Genomic DNA, 20,157 nt, shown 5'->3' with positions numbered 1-20,157 from the left:
TAATTTGCATTTTACCCAACAGCATTTCCCCCAGACTCAAGGTGAGAGAATAAAGTACACACAGTGTTTGACAGGACGCTCACGGCCTCATCTCCTGTCCTGACGGTATTCACATATTTAAGATTCTTCTGGGGGTTTGCTAATGATTTTACTGGCCATGTGAACTATTCTAGCCTGCTCATTTCAAACCGACCACAAAACTAATAACAAACAGAAAGCACACAACAAGACTTTGGATCTATCTGAAGTGGCTTTTTTTTTTTTTTTTGCAGACAGGAAATTCTTCAACATTTAACAGATTCATTAAATATGTATTTTTGATATTTGACATTTACAAAAGGAAGCCAGAACACACAGAGAAATGTCACCCTGCTCCTGACTTCAGATGACGTTAACCTCACCACTGAAGCACTCTACATGCTTATCTGTCCAATGATAGCACTCGAATGGACTCTGTGGACCCCTGAAACAGTTGGCAAATGGAGGGAAAATGTTATGATAATTTCTCAGGAATTCAAGTATCAATTACTGCTCTTTTCCATTGATTATACAATTAATTCAGCTCACCTCAGTTGGCAGTATCGGCACCCTGCATGCAGCACACAGAGGGGCTCGGGCCCTGAAACCAAGAAGTCTCAGCAAAAAGGTCACAGAAACTGAGAAGGGAAGTCAACCTGGGTGTGACTCGTCTCATAGTCTGTCTGACAGGATCTGGTTTCATCTTTTGTCTGGAGTGTGAATTACAGGTTTTGGCCCATTGTTGCTGTACTTGCACTTATCCTGTATGAGGAACTCACCTGTGTTCGTCGGTGACCCTCCATGCTCCGTCTTCAGACCACACAGCAAAAGCAGCATGTTTGGTAGGGCTTCCCACCAGCCTGGAGAACCTGACGATGTAAAACGAGTGAGTGGTGGATAGTACATTTACTCACATACTGAAGTACTTGTACTTTACTTTAAACTTCTACTCCATGACATCTCAGGAGGAAATAAACTCTGCTAAATTTATACCTTTTATTATGATTTATTAAAGTGGATGATTATAGTTTACATCAATGTGATGACCACTAATGCAACACTAATTATTATCTAATAAATATATAGTGCATTTTTAAACGCTGGTCCGAGGCCTGTAGAACCAGCTGGCACAGTGAGTGGGTGTCTAATGGGAGTTTTGAACGCTGGTCCGAGGCCTGTAGAACCAGCTGACAGAGTGAGTGGGTGTCTAATGGGAGTTTTGAACGCTGGTCCGAGGCCTGTAGAACCAACTGGCACAGTGAGTGGGTGTCTAATGGGAGTTTTAAACACTGGTCCAAGACCTAACCCTAACCCTAACCCCCTAAACCTCCACATAACTTTAATTGCTTTGTCAAACAAATCTGCAATCCTTACCAATAGCATTCACACTGCATTCATAATATAAGTATTCAGTCTTCAGAACAATTATCCATATGGGTGATACATCCTTCTAGATTACAATAATGAATTTTGTCAGCTTTTTACTGTTGAAGCTTGTCGGTTTAACCACATTGAATTACTTCATGCAGATAGTTTAGTGCAGTGGTTTCGACGATTAATGCATTACTAAAAATCTGTCTTCAAATACACCTTTAAAAAGCCTTTATGACATTCTTTAATGAAGTTGAATACATAAACACACAAAAACAGACAGGTCTGCTTAGTCCAAAAGCTAACGTTACATTCTAACGTCATGCTGCTCATGTGTCTGGTGTTGCTGCCCTCGTGTGGAGATTTCGTGTCATAACTCATGACCTGGAAATATAACAGTTGAAAACAAATGAGTGAGCAGAACAAGTTGGTTGTCTCTTATTTATCACTCCACATGTTTTTTTATTTATTATATCGGTTCTATAAATACTTGAGGAAGACCAGGGAGAAGAAAGCAAACATTGATGACAAATAAAAAAAGAAAATAATGACTAAGCATTTCCCAATCTTGTGTGTTTGTCTGTGGGTGTACAGTAACATTCATGGCGCTGGGAGGGGAAGTGTGTGACAGCTGCTGCTTCTTCACTGAGCTCTCTTGTTCAGACTCACTGAAGCTGTTTGGAGTCACCACACCGCCCACTCTAGTCTGCACGCTGTCAGACTGGTTCAACAAAACATGAAAACAAAACAGGGAGATCACTTGTGTGCAAAATGTGTGTTTGTAATTTTTTTTGGGGGGGGGTAAGAAGTGAGAGCTTTTCATTTAATTTTATTTATTGTTTTTAACCCTCTTGTGTTGTGTGAGGTTGAGATCTTGGGTTTCAAACAAAGAACAATCGAAGTGAGTTTAAACTTAAGGCTGAGGATTAAATATGAGCCATTTTACATTAAAGTTGTGCTAATTTGTATCGGTGATGAGAAGCTCGAGCTTTCAAAAAACATGCGCGTTGCCCTCAGGTAGGTTTCTGTGCAGGAATGTCTGCGTCACGAGGCGTGTGGAGGCAGGAGGAGAGCTTCTGCAACATGGGAGCAGATCCGCACTATAGATGGACCTACATGTTAACAGCTTCATCCGCATGTGTAGACACATCGATCCGTCATAGGCTTCTAATATGTCGGGTGAGCTCTGCTTCCACACCCTTCCTCTGCCTCATTTTTTGGGGGGGACACGCCGCGCCAACAATCCTTGGCATGTTTATAAATAGGGCATCCATTGTGCCACACGCAAGAAGGGGAGTCGCATAAGGACTCTGGAAGTGGTATCGGCTCGGATTCGGCTCAAGGGTACAACGGCAGAGGGCCCGATCCTCCTCCACCTCCTCCTCCTCCTCGCCCGTCAAGTTCGGGCAGGTAAACCGTAACGTGCCTGAGGTCCACGCCCTCCGCCGCGCCGCCGCGCGCAGGTAAAGTAGAGCAGGAAGTGGCTGTCACCGCCGTGGCCGTCGCAGTAACGTGGAGGAAAATGCAACCGTGCATTCGAGACTGAGAAACATAATTTTAAACTTTTTTCTTTTTTTAAAATAAAGACAACCATTCTTCGTGAACATGCGCGTGTGTGCGACCAGCGCGCTCCTGGGACTTTTGTTTTTGACGCTCTTCGACGCATCAGGTGGGATCATAATCTCTCTTAGCGAGACACTTCTCGTTTGTTGTGTGGTGGAGCTTTGTTCGCCTCTAACTTCATTGTTTTCACTGTAAGCCATTCTTATTTATTTTTTTACGTTTGTGTCAAACACACCTGAGACGAGGTAGCATCTGTCGTGTGATTAAACCTGACGCAATGGTGCCGTGAAGCACTCTGGGTGAACTAACAGACAGCAAGTCAACGTTCATATGTGAGTGATTGACGTGACAGTGGAAGTGAAAGGCCGTTCAGGCTGTGTGTGACTTCTAGACCTCCATTTTCTAAAGATTTATGAGCCATTTATTGAGCTTCCTGGAGGCATGAATTCATCATTGCTTCATTAATGATTGACCTGCAATCTGCTGCTCGGCTATGAATCTGGCGGGCCTTTTTATCATATTTTTCTTTGTTGTAAAACTCTCTCCCCCCCCCCAACCGCTTCCTTTGTTCATCAGCACTGTGGATTTATTCTGTACGCTCTTTGTGAGAATAGTTGTATAACCTGAAATTTTGCCACCAAAATCTAATTGTTTGGCCCCTGTCACATCCTTGACACACCCGTTGTTTACTGTCAAAAGAAACCCTCCAGTCAACATGTTGTGTGCTGCAGGAGCCTCTTTGGTCCGTGCTGCGTTCAAGTCCTTGCAAGTTGAAATGGTGGATTCCTGAATATGTGTGAAGTTTCCCACACGGTGCTTTTTAAAAACTTATTTCACTGAAATCTGCCAGCAGAGTTTGTGTAAAGTTCACATTTGAATTAAAGTCTCATTCAGAATGAGAGCTTGTGTGGCCAAATGGGATATATTGAAGTACATTAAAACAAAATGGAACAAAGGATGAGTAGGACCTTATATAAGTGACATCCAATGTAGGAAAAGTGAGAAGTGTATATTATTGAAGAGAGGAATCTGTGGAAAGAAGAACAGTAAATATGTGTGCATGTATGTCTGGTAATAGCTTTTCTTGCTGTTTTACTCACATCTTCTATGGTTTGCTTGTATAGGATGTTTTGGCAAAATCAAGAGAATCATAGCGTTTTTTACAAGTTTTTTTTGGCACTAGAAATGCATAAAAGTATGAAATACAAGGGTTTTTAGGCCAATGTCAATATTGAATGTTATTAAAAATGCCAGTGACGTATGTGTGATGTCGGTATGGATTCACTAGAGTTGTTTTAATTTTGAATTGTGTCGGCGAAGCTTAGCTACCGAGAAGTGATGAAATTACACATGAAACATGATAATTTAGGTATAAAGAAGAGATTGATGGATTGTCCACATTAAGAGTCAGATATCACAGAAGTAGAAGCTGCTTTTTAAAACCCTCAGTTCCTCTCTTCACTGAGCGCTCGGATGACTCACAATAATTCAATTAATTTGCTTTGGTCTGGCAATACACAACCTGGAGATAGGTGTGCCTGATACCGTCTGTTTGCTCAATGGTCAACAGCAAACTGTTTGTGTGTGTTTTGTTCCTGTTGTTCTACAGTGTTCTTCTCACCACCTTCTCTAGCCCTGTACAGAGTCCTAGTTACAGATTGATGGTTGACGCATCCTATTTTCACAAAGACAACGCTAACATGATGATGCTTTACCGTGATAAGATTTTGTTTAGCTTAGCGTGTTAGCATGCTGGTATTTGCTAACACAAAGCACAACAGAGGCTGAAGGACGTGTCATTAATATGGTGGAGTGTGACCTGATGATGGTGCTAGAGTAAATGTCAGGGGACCGCCAAAGTCAGTAGGATTCCTCCTCTGGGGAACATGAATGTGTGTACTAGATTTCACGGCGACCCATCCAGTAGCTTTTTGAGATATTTTAGTTTGGACCAACGTGGTCAACCGACTGACCATCATTTCCATGCTCAAAGCCATACTACTTAGAATTACATCAGTTATCAAAATATCTGAATGTCATCTCTAGTTTTGAGGATCATACAGCCAATGTGAACCATATTTTAATGAAAGTGTGTTTGTGCAACATCCCACAAACTTGAGTCCAAATGTGTCTCGGCACGCCATATAAACCGTACCGGCAGTAATCACATGTTGCGTTGTTGCCATGTTTTAATTCACTCCCCAGCCTGATTTAAAAAGAAATAAAAATAAATCACTCCTTTTGGCTCAGGTAAAGCTAAGCTGTTAGCCGCTAACTCCCTTATCTGCTCCCTCAGAATGCCTCCTGACGGCGGTGCGACCGGACAAAGGCTCGACGGTGACGGCATCCACCGAGCTGCCGTTGAGCGAGTGTGCTGTTTGTACAGTGAGCGGGGTGAATGACACACAGACGTCCTGCCACTCCTCCCTCGCTCTGCTACCTGAAGAGGAGGTCAAACTGCTGTTCAACTGCTCCCAGCCCATCGAACAGGCTTTCACTGTGACCATCGCCCGCACCATTGGTGAGTTTACCGGCCTCACCAGGAACCAATGTGGACCGATTATAGGTTTACCATGAAAATGCCCTTCAAACGCAGATAAGAACGGTAAATAAAGAGATAAGAACCCAAAAACCTGCATCATTCTCATCCAACCTCGGCACGTGAGACCTTTTTGATTTGTCGTTGGGAGGCTACAACTCCTAATGACTGTCAAGTGAAATCTTGTTAATTCATAATTAACAGACTTACACATGGACCTTGCGTGGGAGCTGAAATTCTTAAATCGTCTATGTGACTTTTCTTTCCTTTTTAAAATTTGAATCCAGAGTGCACGAAGGACGCCTGCAGCCCCGCAACAGTAGAAACTCAACCCTCCATCCTCACAGAGTTCAGCAGAACCTTCACCTGGGAGCTGAAGGCCCCCGAGAAGACCGTCGTGGGTCTGGACATCCTCGGAGACGGGCTGATGGAGTCGTCGCAGCCGTGCCCTAATGGGTTTCAGTATTCGGTGGCCGCATCTAAAACCAGCACCAAAGGCCCGACTCGGTATTGTAGAGGTGGTTCCGTGACTCGTCTAGACCTGCCCAGCGAAGCCGTTGTGTCTCTGCAAGTCCAACCAAAGGCTCAAGTCGAATCTGTGTTGTTCCAGGCCTCAGCTGGACCCCTAAGTAAGGACAATTACTAAATCATCTTTACTAGCCCGATATTTATCTTCAAACTAATGCAGGTTGCACCACACAGTCATTCTAACACAGAGACGTGCTGTTATTAAATTTACACACTCTTTAAAGCTGACTGACTTACGTTAGCCTGCTAACGTTAGCCTGCTAACGTTAGCCTGCTAATGTACCATTCTGACAGGTAAAGGAAGTCACGCATAATTGGGTATTTCCCTTTCATTCTAAACTGCAAGAATATTACGAAAAGTGAAAATGCATATTCCTACAACATTATTTGTGTATAAACACAGCATATCTACCTTTTTTACGAATTATTGGTGGCTGAGTTTAGCATATCAGCTTGCTAGCTTGGGATGCTAACGTGACTTTCGTCTTCTCATCTTACTCTTGCCAAGAAAGTTGAATATATATTTCTCTTAATCTGTCTTTACACACAAACGCACAAACATAGCAATGGATTTAAGAGTCTGTTGTCACTCATTCCTGGCGTCCGCCTCCCTCTCTTGCCTCCTTTTTAGAGGGTCGAACAATGGTTGTGACCGTGGATTCGGGCACGACCGTGGTCCTCAGTCGGGACCCTGAGGAACCCGAATGTGAAGTGTGCTCCGTTGAGGGCTCCGGTCCCGCCTGCAGCCCCACAGAGAAGACGCTGACCAACGCTGAAAAACTCTCGCTGGAGTTCAGCTGCCTGAAACCTCAAGACGTGTACAGCGTGAAGATGAAGAAGGAAATAGGTGAGAACTGTCTACGTTTACTTCACTTACCAGCAGAATGTAGGAATTCTGGATTATAGTACATTTTTCAAGTATGGAAGAAAAAAGCTGACTTAATATTCACAATTTGTTTTTTTTTTAATAAATGCTGAAAGCAATAAAAAAATAAAGGGATAAATATTTTGGTTGATAATTAAAATATTAAATATACAAAAAATAATAATATACAAAAAATAATAGTTAAAGGCAAAATTATTGTTCATATTTAGGAAATAATTACATGTCTTTAACCAATTCCTACAACCTCCTATTACACGTTTTCTACTTTTTTCTACTTTTATAAATGTATAAATTTTATATATATATATATATATATATATATATATATATATATATATATTTAGAAATGCATAATAAATATACAGAAATATAAATATCAGAAATAACTTTCCCTCCGTGAAACACACACAAACACAAAAACACACACACAAAAACACGCACACAAAGCCAGTTTAATGGTATAAAATTAATTTACACATTTCTCATTGTTGTTACTCAGTTTGCACCCAGAGCTCCTGCACTCCTGCTGCAGCACAAGTTGATCCCGACCTCTTCAAGGACTTCAAAAGATCTCTAACATGGGACATCAGTGTGCCAGCGAGGACCGTATTAACTCTGGACTTCCCTGGTGGATTAAAGGAGATGTCTGAAACAGAGATTTGTCAAGATGGCCACCAGTACACAGTGAGCACGACTAAAAGTGAAGGAAGGATTCAAACCAGCAGCTACTGTAAGGGTGGGACGACGTCTCATCTGGATCTGCTTGGAGAGACGACTGTGACGGTAGAAGTGCCCAAAGAAGGTGAACTGGACGCGTTCACTGCCAAAGCAGCACCAAGAGGCAAGTGGCTCTCCCCAGTTTGTTCACACAAGAAAAACTAGCTATTTATTTATAGAATACGTACAATATATCAAAGACATGTTCTTAAAAACTGATGCTACATCTTTTAAAGTCAAGCTCTCTAACGTAACCTAATTCAGAGTGAACCTGGATTGATATTATTGGTTTAAATTGGTGTAAACACATTATATTTCCAACATTTCCATTTACAGCTCTTTCTATGGGCACAGTTCAGTGACTAAATGTAATAATTGTACCTTTTTATGTATATATAATCTTATTGAAGCACTTTTCTTTTCTTTAGGCGGCAGGGTTTTGTCCGTCATACCTGACCCCGACACCATCATCACCATCAGCAGGGTGACCGATGAGCCAGACTGCAGTGTGTGTGAGAACAAGGAGCCCAAACAGATATGCAACCCAAGACATCTCACCCTGAGAGATCCTCTCAACATCACAGTAGAGTTCACCTGTCCGCAACCTCAGGACGTTTTCACTGTGGAGATCAACCGAGAAATCGGTACGAAGGTCCAAAAATAAGAATCTTCTGCAGAACAGTATTTTCAGATCAGATGAATCTTAATTCTTTTGACTTGTTTTCTTGCTTTAACGATGCAGTTGTTTTAGTCCTCCTTTTATGAAAGCTTACATGCACTTCTCTACAACAAATCCCAGACTGCACAGAGGCGTCCTGTTCTGGAAACATTGTTCAAGCCGAGTCCTCGCTGTTCCCCGACTTCAACCGGACCTTCACCTGGGATCTGAAAGTTGTCGCCACTCGGGCCTTCCAGCTGGACTTCCCAGCGCCAGGGATGCGGCAGATTCCCAACGAGGAGACCTGTCCGGATGAGCATACCTACTCTCTTGTTACCTATCTGCGCACAGGGCCAGCAACCATTGGTACCTTTTGCAAAGGAGGCACTGTGACCAGCATCCTGACTCGCTACAAGGGCCGTATGTCCCTGAAGGTGCCTGGAGACAGGAAGCTGGATCCCGTTCTCTTCCAACTTCATGTCGGACCTAAAATCACCAGTAAGTTAGGAGTTTTTTATTTCATGCATCATACTGGATGTAAGGAGACCTCTTCTCATATTCTCTCCTTGTTACTCTGCAGCGGTGGCCATAGTGAAAGTCGACCTGCCGAGAGGCGTGTCCGACACGGACTTCCTCTCGGCCAACTATCCCCGTGATTTCCCCGATGACGAGCAGATGCAGTGGGACTTTGCAGTGCCGGGCATGCACAACTACACGATGCGTTTTGTGGACCACACGGCCCCAGAGTGCCTCAGCAATGAGGTGGAGGTGGCGTACCAGAAGGAGAACAAGAAGGAGACCAAGCGTTCTCTAACGGATCCTCAGCCGCAGCATCAGCAGGGCAATTTCAACATGGTGCTGAAGAATTGTAAAACCAACCTTACGCTACAGGGCCTCACCTTGAAGTACAGAGTCTCTCTAATGAGGAGTGGACATCCAGGTAACGTGTTGAAACTATGCAGTACATCCTCACTAGTGACCAGGTTAATAGGAGACACCGATCCGCTTGTGTTTTACAAAAAGAGCAGGACAAATTTAAATTTCCTGGTAAATTTGGAAAATACAGTCGCAGTTTGAGAAAGGGCAGCAAAGGGAATGTTTTCACCATCTAGATGCATAGAAAAGTCTTTGAAGATTTGAGGAAGTTTTGTCTAATGACTTTGTGGATGTTTCAAAGCTTAGCTCTGCAACTTGAAAGCAGTGGTAATAATACAAACGTACATGACTTTTTAAAAAGCCATACTTTTTGAACTTCAACATGATTTCAGATCAAATATAGTCACAATAAAAGCTTAGCTGAAGACTTCCTTCTTCACTAATGTGTTTCTGTGTTGTTTGTTTTAGTTTTGTGTACGGTGGATCTGACCAAACAGCCAGGAGTGTCCCTACAGCTGGACAAAGTGGGTGACGATCCCAACTGTGAGATGAGCGTCGACTCGAAGGTGGAAAAGAAGATCAACGTGGCTGCCGGCAGCAAAGCCAGCCTGTCCTTCCTCGACTGTCCACATGAAGACGTGCGCCTGACTGCCAGTAAAGTTATCGGTACGAGGGTTTTATTTTGCATGTTCATGCAAATGATTGTAGCTTTTTTTTTTCCCATGTTACTGTAAACAGGTTTTTATTTTATTTATTTATTTATTTTTTTGCTCGATTTCAGTGTTGAAGGAATAGTTGGATATTTGTGGAGATACACTATTATTCTTGCCGAGAGTTAGATGAGAAGATCGATACCCCTCTCATGTCTGTATGGTAAATATGAAGCTTGGAGGCTGTTAGCTTAGCTTAGCATAAAGACTGGAAACGGGGGGAAACAGCTAGCCTGGCTCCGTCCAACGGTAACAAAACACCTTTTGTATTTGTTACTGGCTGTTCTTTTCGTTTGAAACTTTTCATTTTGTGCCTTTTATTTTAAACAACAGAGTGCCAAAACGTGACGTCCTGCTCTGCGACTCAGCTCACGGTGGTCAAACTGGCCTCCTGTCTCCCGACGCCCCTCCACGGCTTCACCTGGCACCTCAGGGCCCCCGAGGACGGCACCGTAAATCTGGTGTCGCCCACGGGGAGTCTCCGGCAGTCCCTGCCTGGCCAGGAGTGTAATCGCTCCGTCTCCCTGCTCGTGGCAGAGGGCGATGGGTTTCCTTTAGGAGAGTTCTGCTTAAATGGAATGATCCAGAAAGTCCAGGTCCAAGGCAACGTCTCCATCACAGCCACAGGGCAGGACTTCAGAAAGACCAGGGGGCCTTTTCTCAATGTCAGCTTCAGTCGGGACATCCCAGGTAAAACATATATATTCATTTTTCATCTGTTGATTAAATTGATAAACAATCTTTGTCAAAAACTGACCATTGTTTTATTTATATATATATATATATATATATATATATATATATATATATATATATATATATATATATATATATATATATATATATATATATATATATATATATATATATATATATATATATATATATATATATATATATATATATATATATATATATATATATATATATATATATATATATATATATATACTAAAGCCCAAGTTGGCATCTTCATATTGTTTTGTCTGACCAACAATCCCACTCATTTTGGTTAAATATTATGCCAAGAATTGCAGCCCTTTTGAAAAGCCTGAGTCAAGTTTTCAACATTCTTTCAGCTCTATTATATTGTCCTTTTAGAAAGTTCTGATTTTAATCTGAGTGGATTTCAGTGTGGTTTTATAATATACCAAAAGATTAAATTCATAGATGGTGAAAAAAGTCATTAATTGCAGCTCTTATAAGAGGATCTGTGTCTGTATTTTCTTAACATTTGTCTTACTCTATATGCTGTGATTCTCCACTCAAATAGATCACATTCTTTTTAATATTAAATTCCACATGGGGGCGCTGTTGTACCACAAATGCTGTACTGACACTGCATTATTACCGTCCCTTCTTTTCTTTAGAGACCATTATTTACAGAGTCAGCCCAAAGATCTCGTCTCTGACCCTGCTGGCCACCCCCAACTGGCCTCGGGGTATGAAGCCCTCGTCCACCGTGTCCTGGATCGTCACCCTACCCAGCCAGTACAAGGCGCACATGCAATTCGTCAACGTCAGCCTGCCCAAATGCATGGACAGGCACACCGCTATCAAAGTGAGGACACTGGAGGCCGACGAGGAGATCATGACCCGCAGGGAAGACGAGAAGGTGGAGGAGAAGTTGACCGTGACGCAAAGTTTTTATCTCAACATGTCCAACTGCGTACCAGAGGATGGACACTTTGGTGCAATGACCAGCATCGTTCTGCAGAAGAAGTCCAGTAAGCAAGCTGGACTCATTTAGGACACAAACATTCCCTTAAATAAATAAAGCGAAAGACTTAATTCTACCACCTCTTCTTTCCTCCCTACAGATCTCTTGGCCATCCTCCTCGGGATAGCGGGAGCTCTTTTGCTGATGCTCATAGTGTTGGGTGTTGTGTGCTTCATCACAAAGTGAGTACACCTGAAGTGAAGCTGCCTCTTTTTATTCATTTTCTCTGACGTACCTCACCTCAGCTCCATGTTTGATTTTCTTTTGTATCCAATTAAAGTTTCCTCTAATTCCATCCCAGACATTTATAAAAAATAAATGACTGCAAATATATTAAATTGTTAGTTTCACATGATATTTCCTATTGGAGAGATGTTAATGTTTTTGTTTTGTTTATCTTCTCAAACAGGAAAAAGAAAAGAGACAAAATGAACAAGGAGTCATCCATCTACATCGGCAAAGGGAACATCTTCCGCCCGAGTGACATGCACTTCACCAAAACCCGGTCTGACAACGAATCCCACGTCTACGCCTCCATCGACGAGACGATGGTGTACGGCCACCTGCTGGGCGAGTCCAGCTACGCCGACAGCATGCAGGACCACTTCAACGGGATGCCGGTGGACTCCTACAACACGTTTACGGGGCCCACTGACGCCGAGCTGCCTGTGATCAAAGAACCGGACGACGAGCCCAAGATGGACTCGTTCCTGAACCCGGCCGAGTCTTTCCTCCCGCCTCGTCCGCGCACTCCCATCGCCCGGGACGACAGCCTCGGCTTCACGGACCGCAGGATGGTGGACAACGAACTGTACACGTTCAAGAGCACCGGGGACATGAACACGATCCGGCTCTCTGGCGTCGACATGGAACCGCAGCCACCGGTTTATATAATGGAGGACTCCTTGTAACTGCACAACGGGCCGCTGTTACCAAATTCACGTTACAGCTCCGAGTATCTCTAGAATGTACATGAACTACTGTGCCTCGATCGCACTCGGGGATCCTGAGATCGATGAGCTCCTGAAAGCGATGAGTGCGTCGTCTTTTGTGAGATCTGAGTCATTTCTAAAGCTTCAAGAGCCGACGCTGTGATCCCCTTCTTGTAAAGGAACAATGTGTAGGATTTATGGGATCTATTGGCGGAAATGGAATTTAATATGAATAAGTGTGTTTTGTTTATAATCAGCCGAAAATAAGAATCGTTGTGGTTTCGTTACCTTTTAGAATGAGTTTCTATCTACATACGGAGCGGATCCTCCTCACGGGGCCGGATGTCGTGTTGCTATGGTAACCCAGAAGGGACAAAACAAAACACCGGCTCTAGATGGGGGGCCATTTGTTTTTGTGTCCAGTATGTAGTTACAGTAGTGGACGGCCACACGCTTGGCACAAAGGAGAAGTTACAGTCTGCTGCCTCACCACTAGAGGTCACTAAATCGTACACACGGGCCCTTTTAAAGGAGGTTTTGGCATTTTGGGAGATACATTTTCACTCTCTTGCCTCAAGTTAGACGAGGCCATAGAAATAGAATGGGAGTAGCACAGACACTGGAGCGTTAGTGGTCATTTGACTAATAAAAAGAAATGGCAATTGTCGTCATGGTGACAACACACGTCTGTAAGGCGTCTCACCGGGAAGAGAATGGACAAAACTCCATGGAGATGGAGGCTGTCTGGCTAGTTAGCGAGGTAGCCTGCCTTTAAGAATGCATACTTCTCCGCTAGCTAGCTTGCTACTCCTGTTATATTTTTTGGGATGAGAAGATCAATACCATCCTCATGTTTGTACAGTTAATATAAAGCTGGAGCTGGTCGGCTTAGCTTAGCATAAAGACAGGAAACAGCTAAACTTGCTCCATCTAACGAAATCCACCTACCAGCACCTACAAATTAATACGTGTTAAACATCAAGGATATAACGTATTAATCAGTGAACTGGCTGCATATTACCATGCAAGCATGAGTGATATTGATTGTCTCATCTAACGCTCTGCAAGAAAGCAACAAAAAACAAAAGCCGAACTATTCCTTTTAATGTTTGACATGTTTAGTTTTATTAAATCTATGTGGCATCGATTCAGGAGGAGGGACTATGGAAGAAGAAGTGTGGCCCTTGTTTTAAAAGTGTTTTTCTATCGTTAACGTGTCTTGCTTTTAAAGAGGTTTGTTTGTTTTCTTTTACCTGTAAATATAAATTAGGTTGTTTTTTTTTTGCAATAAATTCTCGGAAAACGGTTCACTTCCTCCTACGGTAATGACTGCCATTATACGTAATTTTCCTTCTCATGCTGAGACGGTCAGCTTTTGCATTCTGGAGGGTGAAAACAACCACAGGAACTCTGGCCATGAAAAACAGTGAGGTGAAGCAGGCGGAGTGGAAGACTCCAGAAAGCAGAGCGGCAGCCAGTGTTCGGCACGGAGAAGTGTGTTTTTACTGGAAAAACAACAAAAGCGGAAGCCAGGATTACATAAGTTGCACCACGTTTCTTGCAGCTGTTCCATTTAGAATAAAGTCTGCATTTCTCGGGGGAAAATTATCACTTTATTTCTGAGAACAGGAAGCTCTTAGACATGTTTATCAACCTCCTTTAACACCTTCTCTCTCCTAACTTTTCCGTAAAGAAAGGACAACAGAAGAAAGAGTTTTCATAGTTTATTGATGGTGATTTTTCAGGAAACACCAGGCTAGACATTACAAGACACTACATGTTAGAAAACTGAAATAATCTCTTGAAAGAATGCGGCAAAAGAAGTTTTAGTTAATGTTCATGAAATAGCTTATAAGCTCTGCTCCATTGTTTCTTGTTAAAATACAGTCGTTTAAACCAGTGGTTCACAACCAGTGAGTCTTAATAGAGACGAGTGGAAATAATAAAGTACATAGTACACATCATTTGTTGAGTATTTTGAATTATGAACGCCCAATACCCTTTGAAATGTCCTTTTTAAAAGAAAATCTACAAATACAATCATAGATTCCTTTGTATCTTGCTCTCAGCTTACTTTAGTCAAACAACTGGGACCTACTTCAGACTTTAGTCCTGATGCAGAACCGGCTGAGGACCACTGGTTTAAAGCTCTTTCTAGAGCGGCAGGCAGCTACGTACACTGAAAGCAGCTCATGCACAGCGATGTGATTAGATACATGATAATCAAACGATGTTGAACTGGCAGACGGAGGTCTTTTCATCGCGACAGTTCTCGTCGAACCACTTCCCACGGGCGGCCCCGGACAGGGCGGCGCAGTCGTGGGCCTGGCCCCCGTCCGGCTGAGGGGCCCGGGAGTTGGACGTGTCCCAGTTTCTGTATGGAATGCTTAAGCCGGTCTGGTTCACCCAGGTGCCCTCGGTCGCCATGTCGTTGACGCCGAGCCAGACCTGCGCGTCTGGGCCGATGCTCTGGCGGACGTAGTCTGTGAACTGGTCGTTCTCGCTGCTGGACGTGGGCGTACCGAGGACACCGCCCTGAGCATTGCAGTCCTCACTGGCAGCCAGATAGGCTTTTCTCACAGTGTCGGCCAAGAAACACTTGTCATTGATCTTTATGCCTTTCAAGCAGACTGAAGAGGGAAAAACAAAAAGGGGGCAGATGGTTAGGCGGGCTGAAAACTGTGATTCAAGGTTTAATTTGGAGATGATACAGGCATCTGCGATGTCTGAGAACCGGTAATAACAAAAGTAAGCCTGTGGTATTTTGGCGACACGAGCAACATGATGGAAAAACATTTTAGGGATATGCAGGAACAACTGGATATCATTTTGTGTCCTGAACGAGGCGGGGGTTTGCCATCTGCTCTCCAGATTCATGCACTTCCAAAGAACACGTGTAACCCATCTGAGTGTCTCTTTAGGAGAAGCTCGCCTCAGACTGTTAACTCCAACTCTATGTGGCTCATATCATGCTATCAATACATCCAAAAAGAAACCTTTTAAAATGAGTTAACAGTGTGATTCCTAGAGGTCTGACTTTGATTCGATCTGAACCTTGATGTTGGGGCCCCTGTTGACTCTCCACCTGCTGCCTGGCCCCTCGGGCTTACTGTGCCTCAATGACTACATGGTAATCAGATTCAAACATTATTTATCCACCACCAAGAGTACGATAAATACAAATAAAGTTAATAATAATAATAATAATAATGTTCTCCAAAATCATGCCTGTTAGGGGCATTTTTGGGGCATCAAGCCATTAGTTGTATTTGATATAAATGAGATCAATCGTGATCCAGCTGTTACCTGCCTGCAGGGCTTGTCGTTCCTTCAGCAGGTTGAGGTCCTGGATGATGTCATTGATCTGTTTCTGCAGCGCCTCGATGGCAGCATCCTTTGCTGTGTCTGATTCCAACAACACCAGAGACACAAGGAAATTCAAATCACTGCGTGTTTCAAGGAGATTTGAGCATCTAATAAACATTTAAAAAAGCATCCTGTTAAAAGAAAAATGATAAATTTCTATTCGATGGAGGTATCTCAACCATGTAAAATACACAAATATGATTCATAATTAAAATAATGTACGGATTGCGATTTCCGTCTACCTTTTTTCACTAGCCTCTTCTTCGGTGGTGTCTGCTGAAGTGAGCAGTTCACCAGCAGCAGTACTCCCAGCAGCACACACACTCCTTTGAACTCCATGCTGAGACCTGTTGAATGAGGCCGCTGCAAAGTCAAGGCTCGCAATTTATCTGCCCCCCCCCCCCCTCCTCCTCTCTCTCTCTCTCTCTGTCTCTCCTCTTTCTCACACCCGCCCTCTCATCGCTCCAAACAAGGAAAAATACTGAAGTCCCAAACTGCCATTTGCAGGAATAACAGTCTGACCTCAGGAGCCTTAAAGGATGGCGTGTGTGTGTGTGTGTGTGTCTCTCTCTCATCTGGCTCCAGACGTTTCATTTGGAGGGCCAGTCCAAACCAGAACCCAGAAAGCAGGTGGAGACTGGCAGATGGTGTGAAGCTGTAATGACATAACCCTGTGCAGCTTCCATCAAAGTCTATGAAAAAGAAAGAAATATGAAAACTTCGGTTACAGTTTATTTCTTGGCTTCAAAGATTTAAATCTGACAAAAAAAATAAAAGAAATGGAATAAGACTTTCTTGGCCAAAAGGTGCTTTGGAAGTCTTAAGGTATGGCCCCATTTGGAAAAATCTAATATTTGAAGGTGTTTTGTCGCAGTAAGGTACTGAAAATCCTCTTATGCAGCTTTGAAATACCTGTTTAGGTTCTTGCATGTTATCCCTTTTTTTTTTACATTTGGTATCATTTCATATATCATTCTCTGTATACATTTTCTCATTTCTAAATGTGCAGTGAGAGCTCCACCCATAAATCGGAGTTTGTTTTGGACCTGTCTGCTCTCAGCCAGCACACACACCCTACAACAGTCTGAGGGAAGCATGGACGTGATCCAGACTCACATCTGGTCCGTCTCTAACACTGACACGTGGCAGAAACACGCAGAGAGGCTGGACTTTTCCTTGCATTTCTTTCATTTTCATAGTATTGAGTATCATGTCAGTTAAAAACTAGAATTACCGTCATACAGTAATATGCCACCGGCAACCATCACGTTGCAGTTTATCTACTACTGCATGCAGTATACATATAATTGGGACATACCTCCTCATCTCATGGGACCTTGAACTTTGACCCTGTTCCTCATATATTTGCTGTGCAAAGGATTGTGGGTCAGGATAGTCAGAAATACATGCTGGCTAGCATCCTACAAAATGAGACTGTATATTAAGCATTTAACATACTTTTTCCTGGCATACTAAATAGTATGGTAGTGTTGGTACTGGAACGGGCAGATGATGCCTTTTAGTTGTCATATAATGCATCTTGAATGCATCTATAAAGGATCTTTACACAAGCTCTTACATAAACAACATATAACAGTGTATCGGAAGACAAGAAGCCTCTACAAATTAAAAGTTTTATTAGAAAATTCTGTGTCCATGTACATATATGCAGCTGATATTAACCAAGGAAGCCAACTTTCTGTCGCGTCTTCCCCAAACTCTCCTCCTGGTGCAGCAGCTTCATGAGCGGAGCATGAAGGGCCTTCCCGACCCGTTTACCTGCCTGAAAACAACACAGTGCATAAGTTACTTTATACCACGCAGCTTTATTTATGTCATCACATTGAATGACATTCAAAACCTGGGGGAGGCCAGATGGCCGAGGAGGGGGGGAGGGGCTGGACTCACCTCTGTCATTTCAAAGATACTCTCAGGATCCAGGCTGCCTCCACCCACCTTCCTGGTGCAGGTGACCGTGCCCTTCTGTGTCACAGAGATGATCAGGCTCGCCACGGAGCAGGCCTTCTCCTGCAGAGTGGCGTCCACGACGTGCCTGTGGCCCACCTGTAGAAAAACAGCCAAGGTCACGGTTTGTGTGATAATGGGCTTTAGAAATTCTTTACTCCTGAATATCAGCAGGTGAGATTACCTTGCACAACGTCACTATGCACGGAACGTTTTCTACGTCGAGTCTCATGCAATCAAATGGGTCATCCGACAGCTCAATTTCCTTCCCGCCTTCTTCGTCAGCTGATATGTGCACTTTGGGAATTCTGTCAGAATGTTAATCAGAAGCTTTCATTTTATTGAATCAGAATTAGAGAAATCATGGGATTGAGCTATTTCATCATTAAGACAAAAAACAGTATAACGTTTGACTTACTTTGTGTTGAAGAGAGCTGCCTTGATAGCTACGGAGATAGCATCGTACAAGTTCCCATCACACTGCAGGAGCTGAGGAAACATGTGAGATTTACAAAAACTCAAATGCTGCACCGCCAATTGTGAAAGTGAAAAACATTAAATTGCACACTCACCAGCACATCCACATAGAGGACCCAGCAGTGTTCACCTGCACTGATACAGAGGCTCTTCAGGTCCACACTGTGTTTGTTGTTAAAGACTTTATACAGTGTGTTGCTCAGCTGTGTCCCCAGCTCCTCACCTCCTCTGCCCTCAAACTCGGGGGTTGCATTGGCCGAGCTAATGATAAGAAGGACAACACAAAACACAAACGTGTGAGGTGACAAACGTCTTTCTTGACATGTGATACAACAGTACCTCCTAGTGGCAGGGTAAAAAACAGGTTCTGCTCAGAAATAATGTAAGTAGGAAGTGATTTTGGACACAGCCCTTTGTATTTAGAGACATTGTTTTCAGTTGATTCCAAAGAAAATTCAGTACATCATGATCTGTAGTGATTCTAAAAATGACACATTAAAATATAGTTGTTTTTTCCTCCATAATAAAAAATGGGAGTAAGTATAATGTCAGTCATAACTGATTGGTTTGGTGGCCAAATCTTTACAAATAATAAGGCGCAGCGTATAAAAAGTCAGTCTTAATTTACTCATGACAACATGCACCACACTAACCAGTCAACGAAGAATTCCAAGTAGCCTTCACTTGGCACCATGGGCCTCGGTTTGCCAATGTCAGCCTTAATCCCAACTAGAACCGCCGTGTGCCCCTGCAGGGAATCAGAACATGTCAGAAAAATAACAAGTCATCCTTCCTGATAAATGACATTCAAGCAGGTAGAAAAACACTAGACATGCATCGAGATATAACTAATAAATGGGAGTTAGTCATATTGGATGTGTTGACACGTGACTTAGGTGCACAGATGAGTGGTTTTACAGCACTAACTGGATACAGAAGGCTCCTGCTGTAACTATTACACATTACCAGTGTGACTTTGGCGGAGCCGTCTGTGTTGGACACCACATCAGTCTCTATCTCCATGTGTCTGTAGTCCTCACAGCCACGTCCGTCCACCCGTAAGTCATCCTGATTTAAAGAAGCAACATGTCAACACACAGCAGTCTTTAACAGTTAGCTAATGCTACCTAGCCTGTGTGTCGTTATAGAGCAGAAATCACCGTCGTGGCGTTTATCGAATATTTTTAGCTAACAGATGTGTGAGGTGTAGTTATTAGAACATCTTACCCGTATGCCGTGTAGGATGTACACCTTTTCAGCCTCGCTTACTTGTACTGTTGCCATAATGTAGAAAGCACCGCTAGCATGTGTGTTTGTTGGGGCGCTCTTCTTTCTACGTCATCAAAAGACGACGCGGTGGCGCATGGAGCCCCGCTTTGCTCACCCGGATGTGCCGGCGGTTTGTTTACAAATGAGCCTTCGGAAGGTGAAAAAACCCCGCCCAACCGGTGCAGTCTGTGGAACTACTTCACCTGAGCGCGAGCGCAAAGGCAGGTGGCCACAATTTGAACATAACTAAAGCGGAACCTGATGCTAGAGCTGTGTTATTTTGCTCTGGAGTCAGGCTTTCAGGCAGTTGGGGCCCTTTTGAGTTTGGGATGGTGAACTTGTTTCGGGGAGAATAAAACAGCAAAATAGATCAATAAACGCCCCAGAATCCAATTGTGGCAATGAATTAATAGCAATTCGACTATTTGTAAGGCTGGGCTACTACTACAGGCAAAGTGGTCCTTGTCCTGGGACCCCTGGACTACAGACACACCCAAAGCTACAGGCTACTGACATAAGGTGTGTCACCAGTTCTGTGTCAAAATCTGGTATTGATATAGGT

General features: G+C 43.3%; 3 protein-coding genes across 3 annotated transcripts; 1 reads left to right on the top strand and 2 right to left on the bottom strand.

The window, feature by feature from the left end:
* Positions 1–2,840: 2,840 nt before the first annotated feature.
* On the top strand, positions 2,841–13,825 carry cdcp1b (CUB domain containing protein 1b). Its single transcript, XM_084033027.1, has 13 exons — positions 2,841–3,058; positions 5,249–5,473; positions 5,779–6,120; positions 6,651–6,866; positions 7,405–7,746; positions 8,051–8,266; positions 8,422–8,778; positions 8,861–9,220; positions 9,625–9,822; positions 10,200–10,556; positions 11,237–11,593; positions 11,687–11,768; positions 11,996–13,825. The coding sequence occupies exons 1-13, from the start codon at positions 2,995–2,997 to the stop codon at positions 12,495–12,497; spliced, it is 3,618 nt and encodes a 1,205-aa protein (XP_083889153.1). The 5' UTR covers positions 2,841–2,994; the 3' UTR covers positions 12,498–13,825.
* A 404-nt stretch (positions 13,826–14,229) lies between these two features.
* On the bottom strand, positions 14,230–16,285 carry LOC311028458 (tetranectin-like). Its single transcript, XM_084033042.1, has 3 exons — positions 16,127–16,285; positions 15,825–15,923; positions 14,230–15,148 (listed from the first exon to the last, which is right to left on the bottom strand). The coding sequence occupies exons 1-3, from the start codon at positions 16,221–16,223 to the stop codon at positions 14,742–14,744; spliced, it is 603 nt and encodes a 200-aa protein (XP_083889168.1). The 5' UTR covers positions 16,224–16,285; the 3' UTR covers positions 14,230–14,741.
* Positions 16,286–17,504: 1,219 nt separating this feature from the next.
* On the bottom strand, positions 17,505–19,705 carry exosc7 (exosome component 7). Its single transcript, XM_084031995.1, has 8 exons — positions 19,554–19,705; positions 19,293–19,394; positions 18,980–19,074; positions 18,422–18,587; positions 18,268–18,338; positions 18,034–18,157; positions 17,793–17,948; positions 17,505–17,667 (listed from the first exon to the last, which is right to left on the bottom strand). The coding sequence occupies exons 1-8, from the start codon at positions 19,608–19,610 to the stop codon at positions 17,563–17,565; spliced, it is 876 nt and encodes a 291-aa protein (XP_083888121.1). The 5' UTR covers positions 19,611–19,705; the 3' UTR covers positions 17,505–17,562.
* Between the last annotated feature and the right edge of the window lie 452 nt (positions 19,706–20,157).

The sequence above is a fragment of the Eutrigla gurnardus genome (genome assembly GCF_963514095.1).
Source record: "Eutrigla gurnardus genome assembly, chromosome: 17".
In the NCBI taxonomy this organism is placed as follows: Eukaryota; Metazoa; Chordata; class Actinopteri; order Perciformes; family Triglidae; genus Eutrigla; species Eutrigla gurnardus.
The sequence above is the reverse complement of the archived record's forward strand: the minus strand, read 5'-3'. Positions and strand labels throughout refer to the sequence as shown.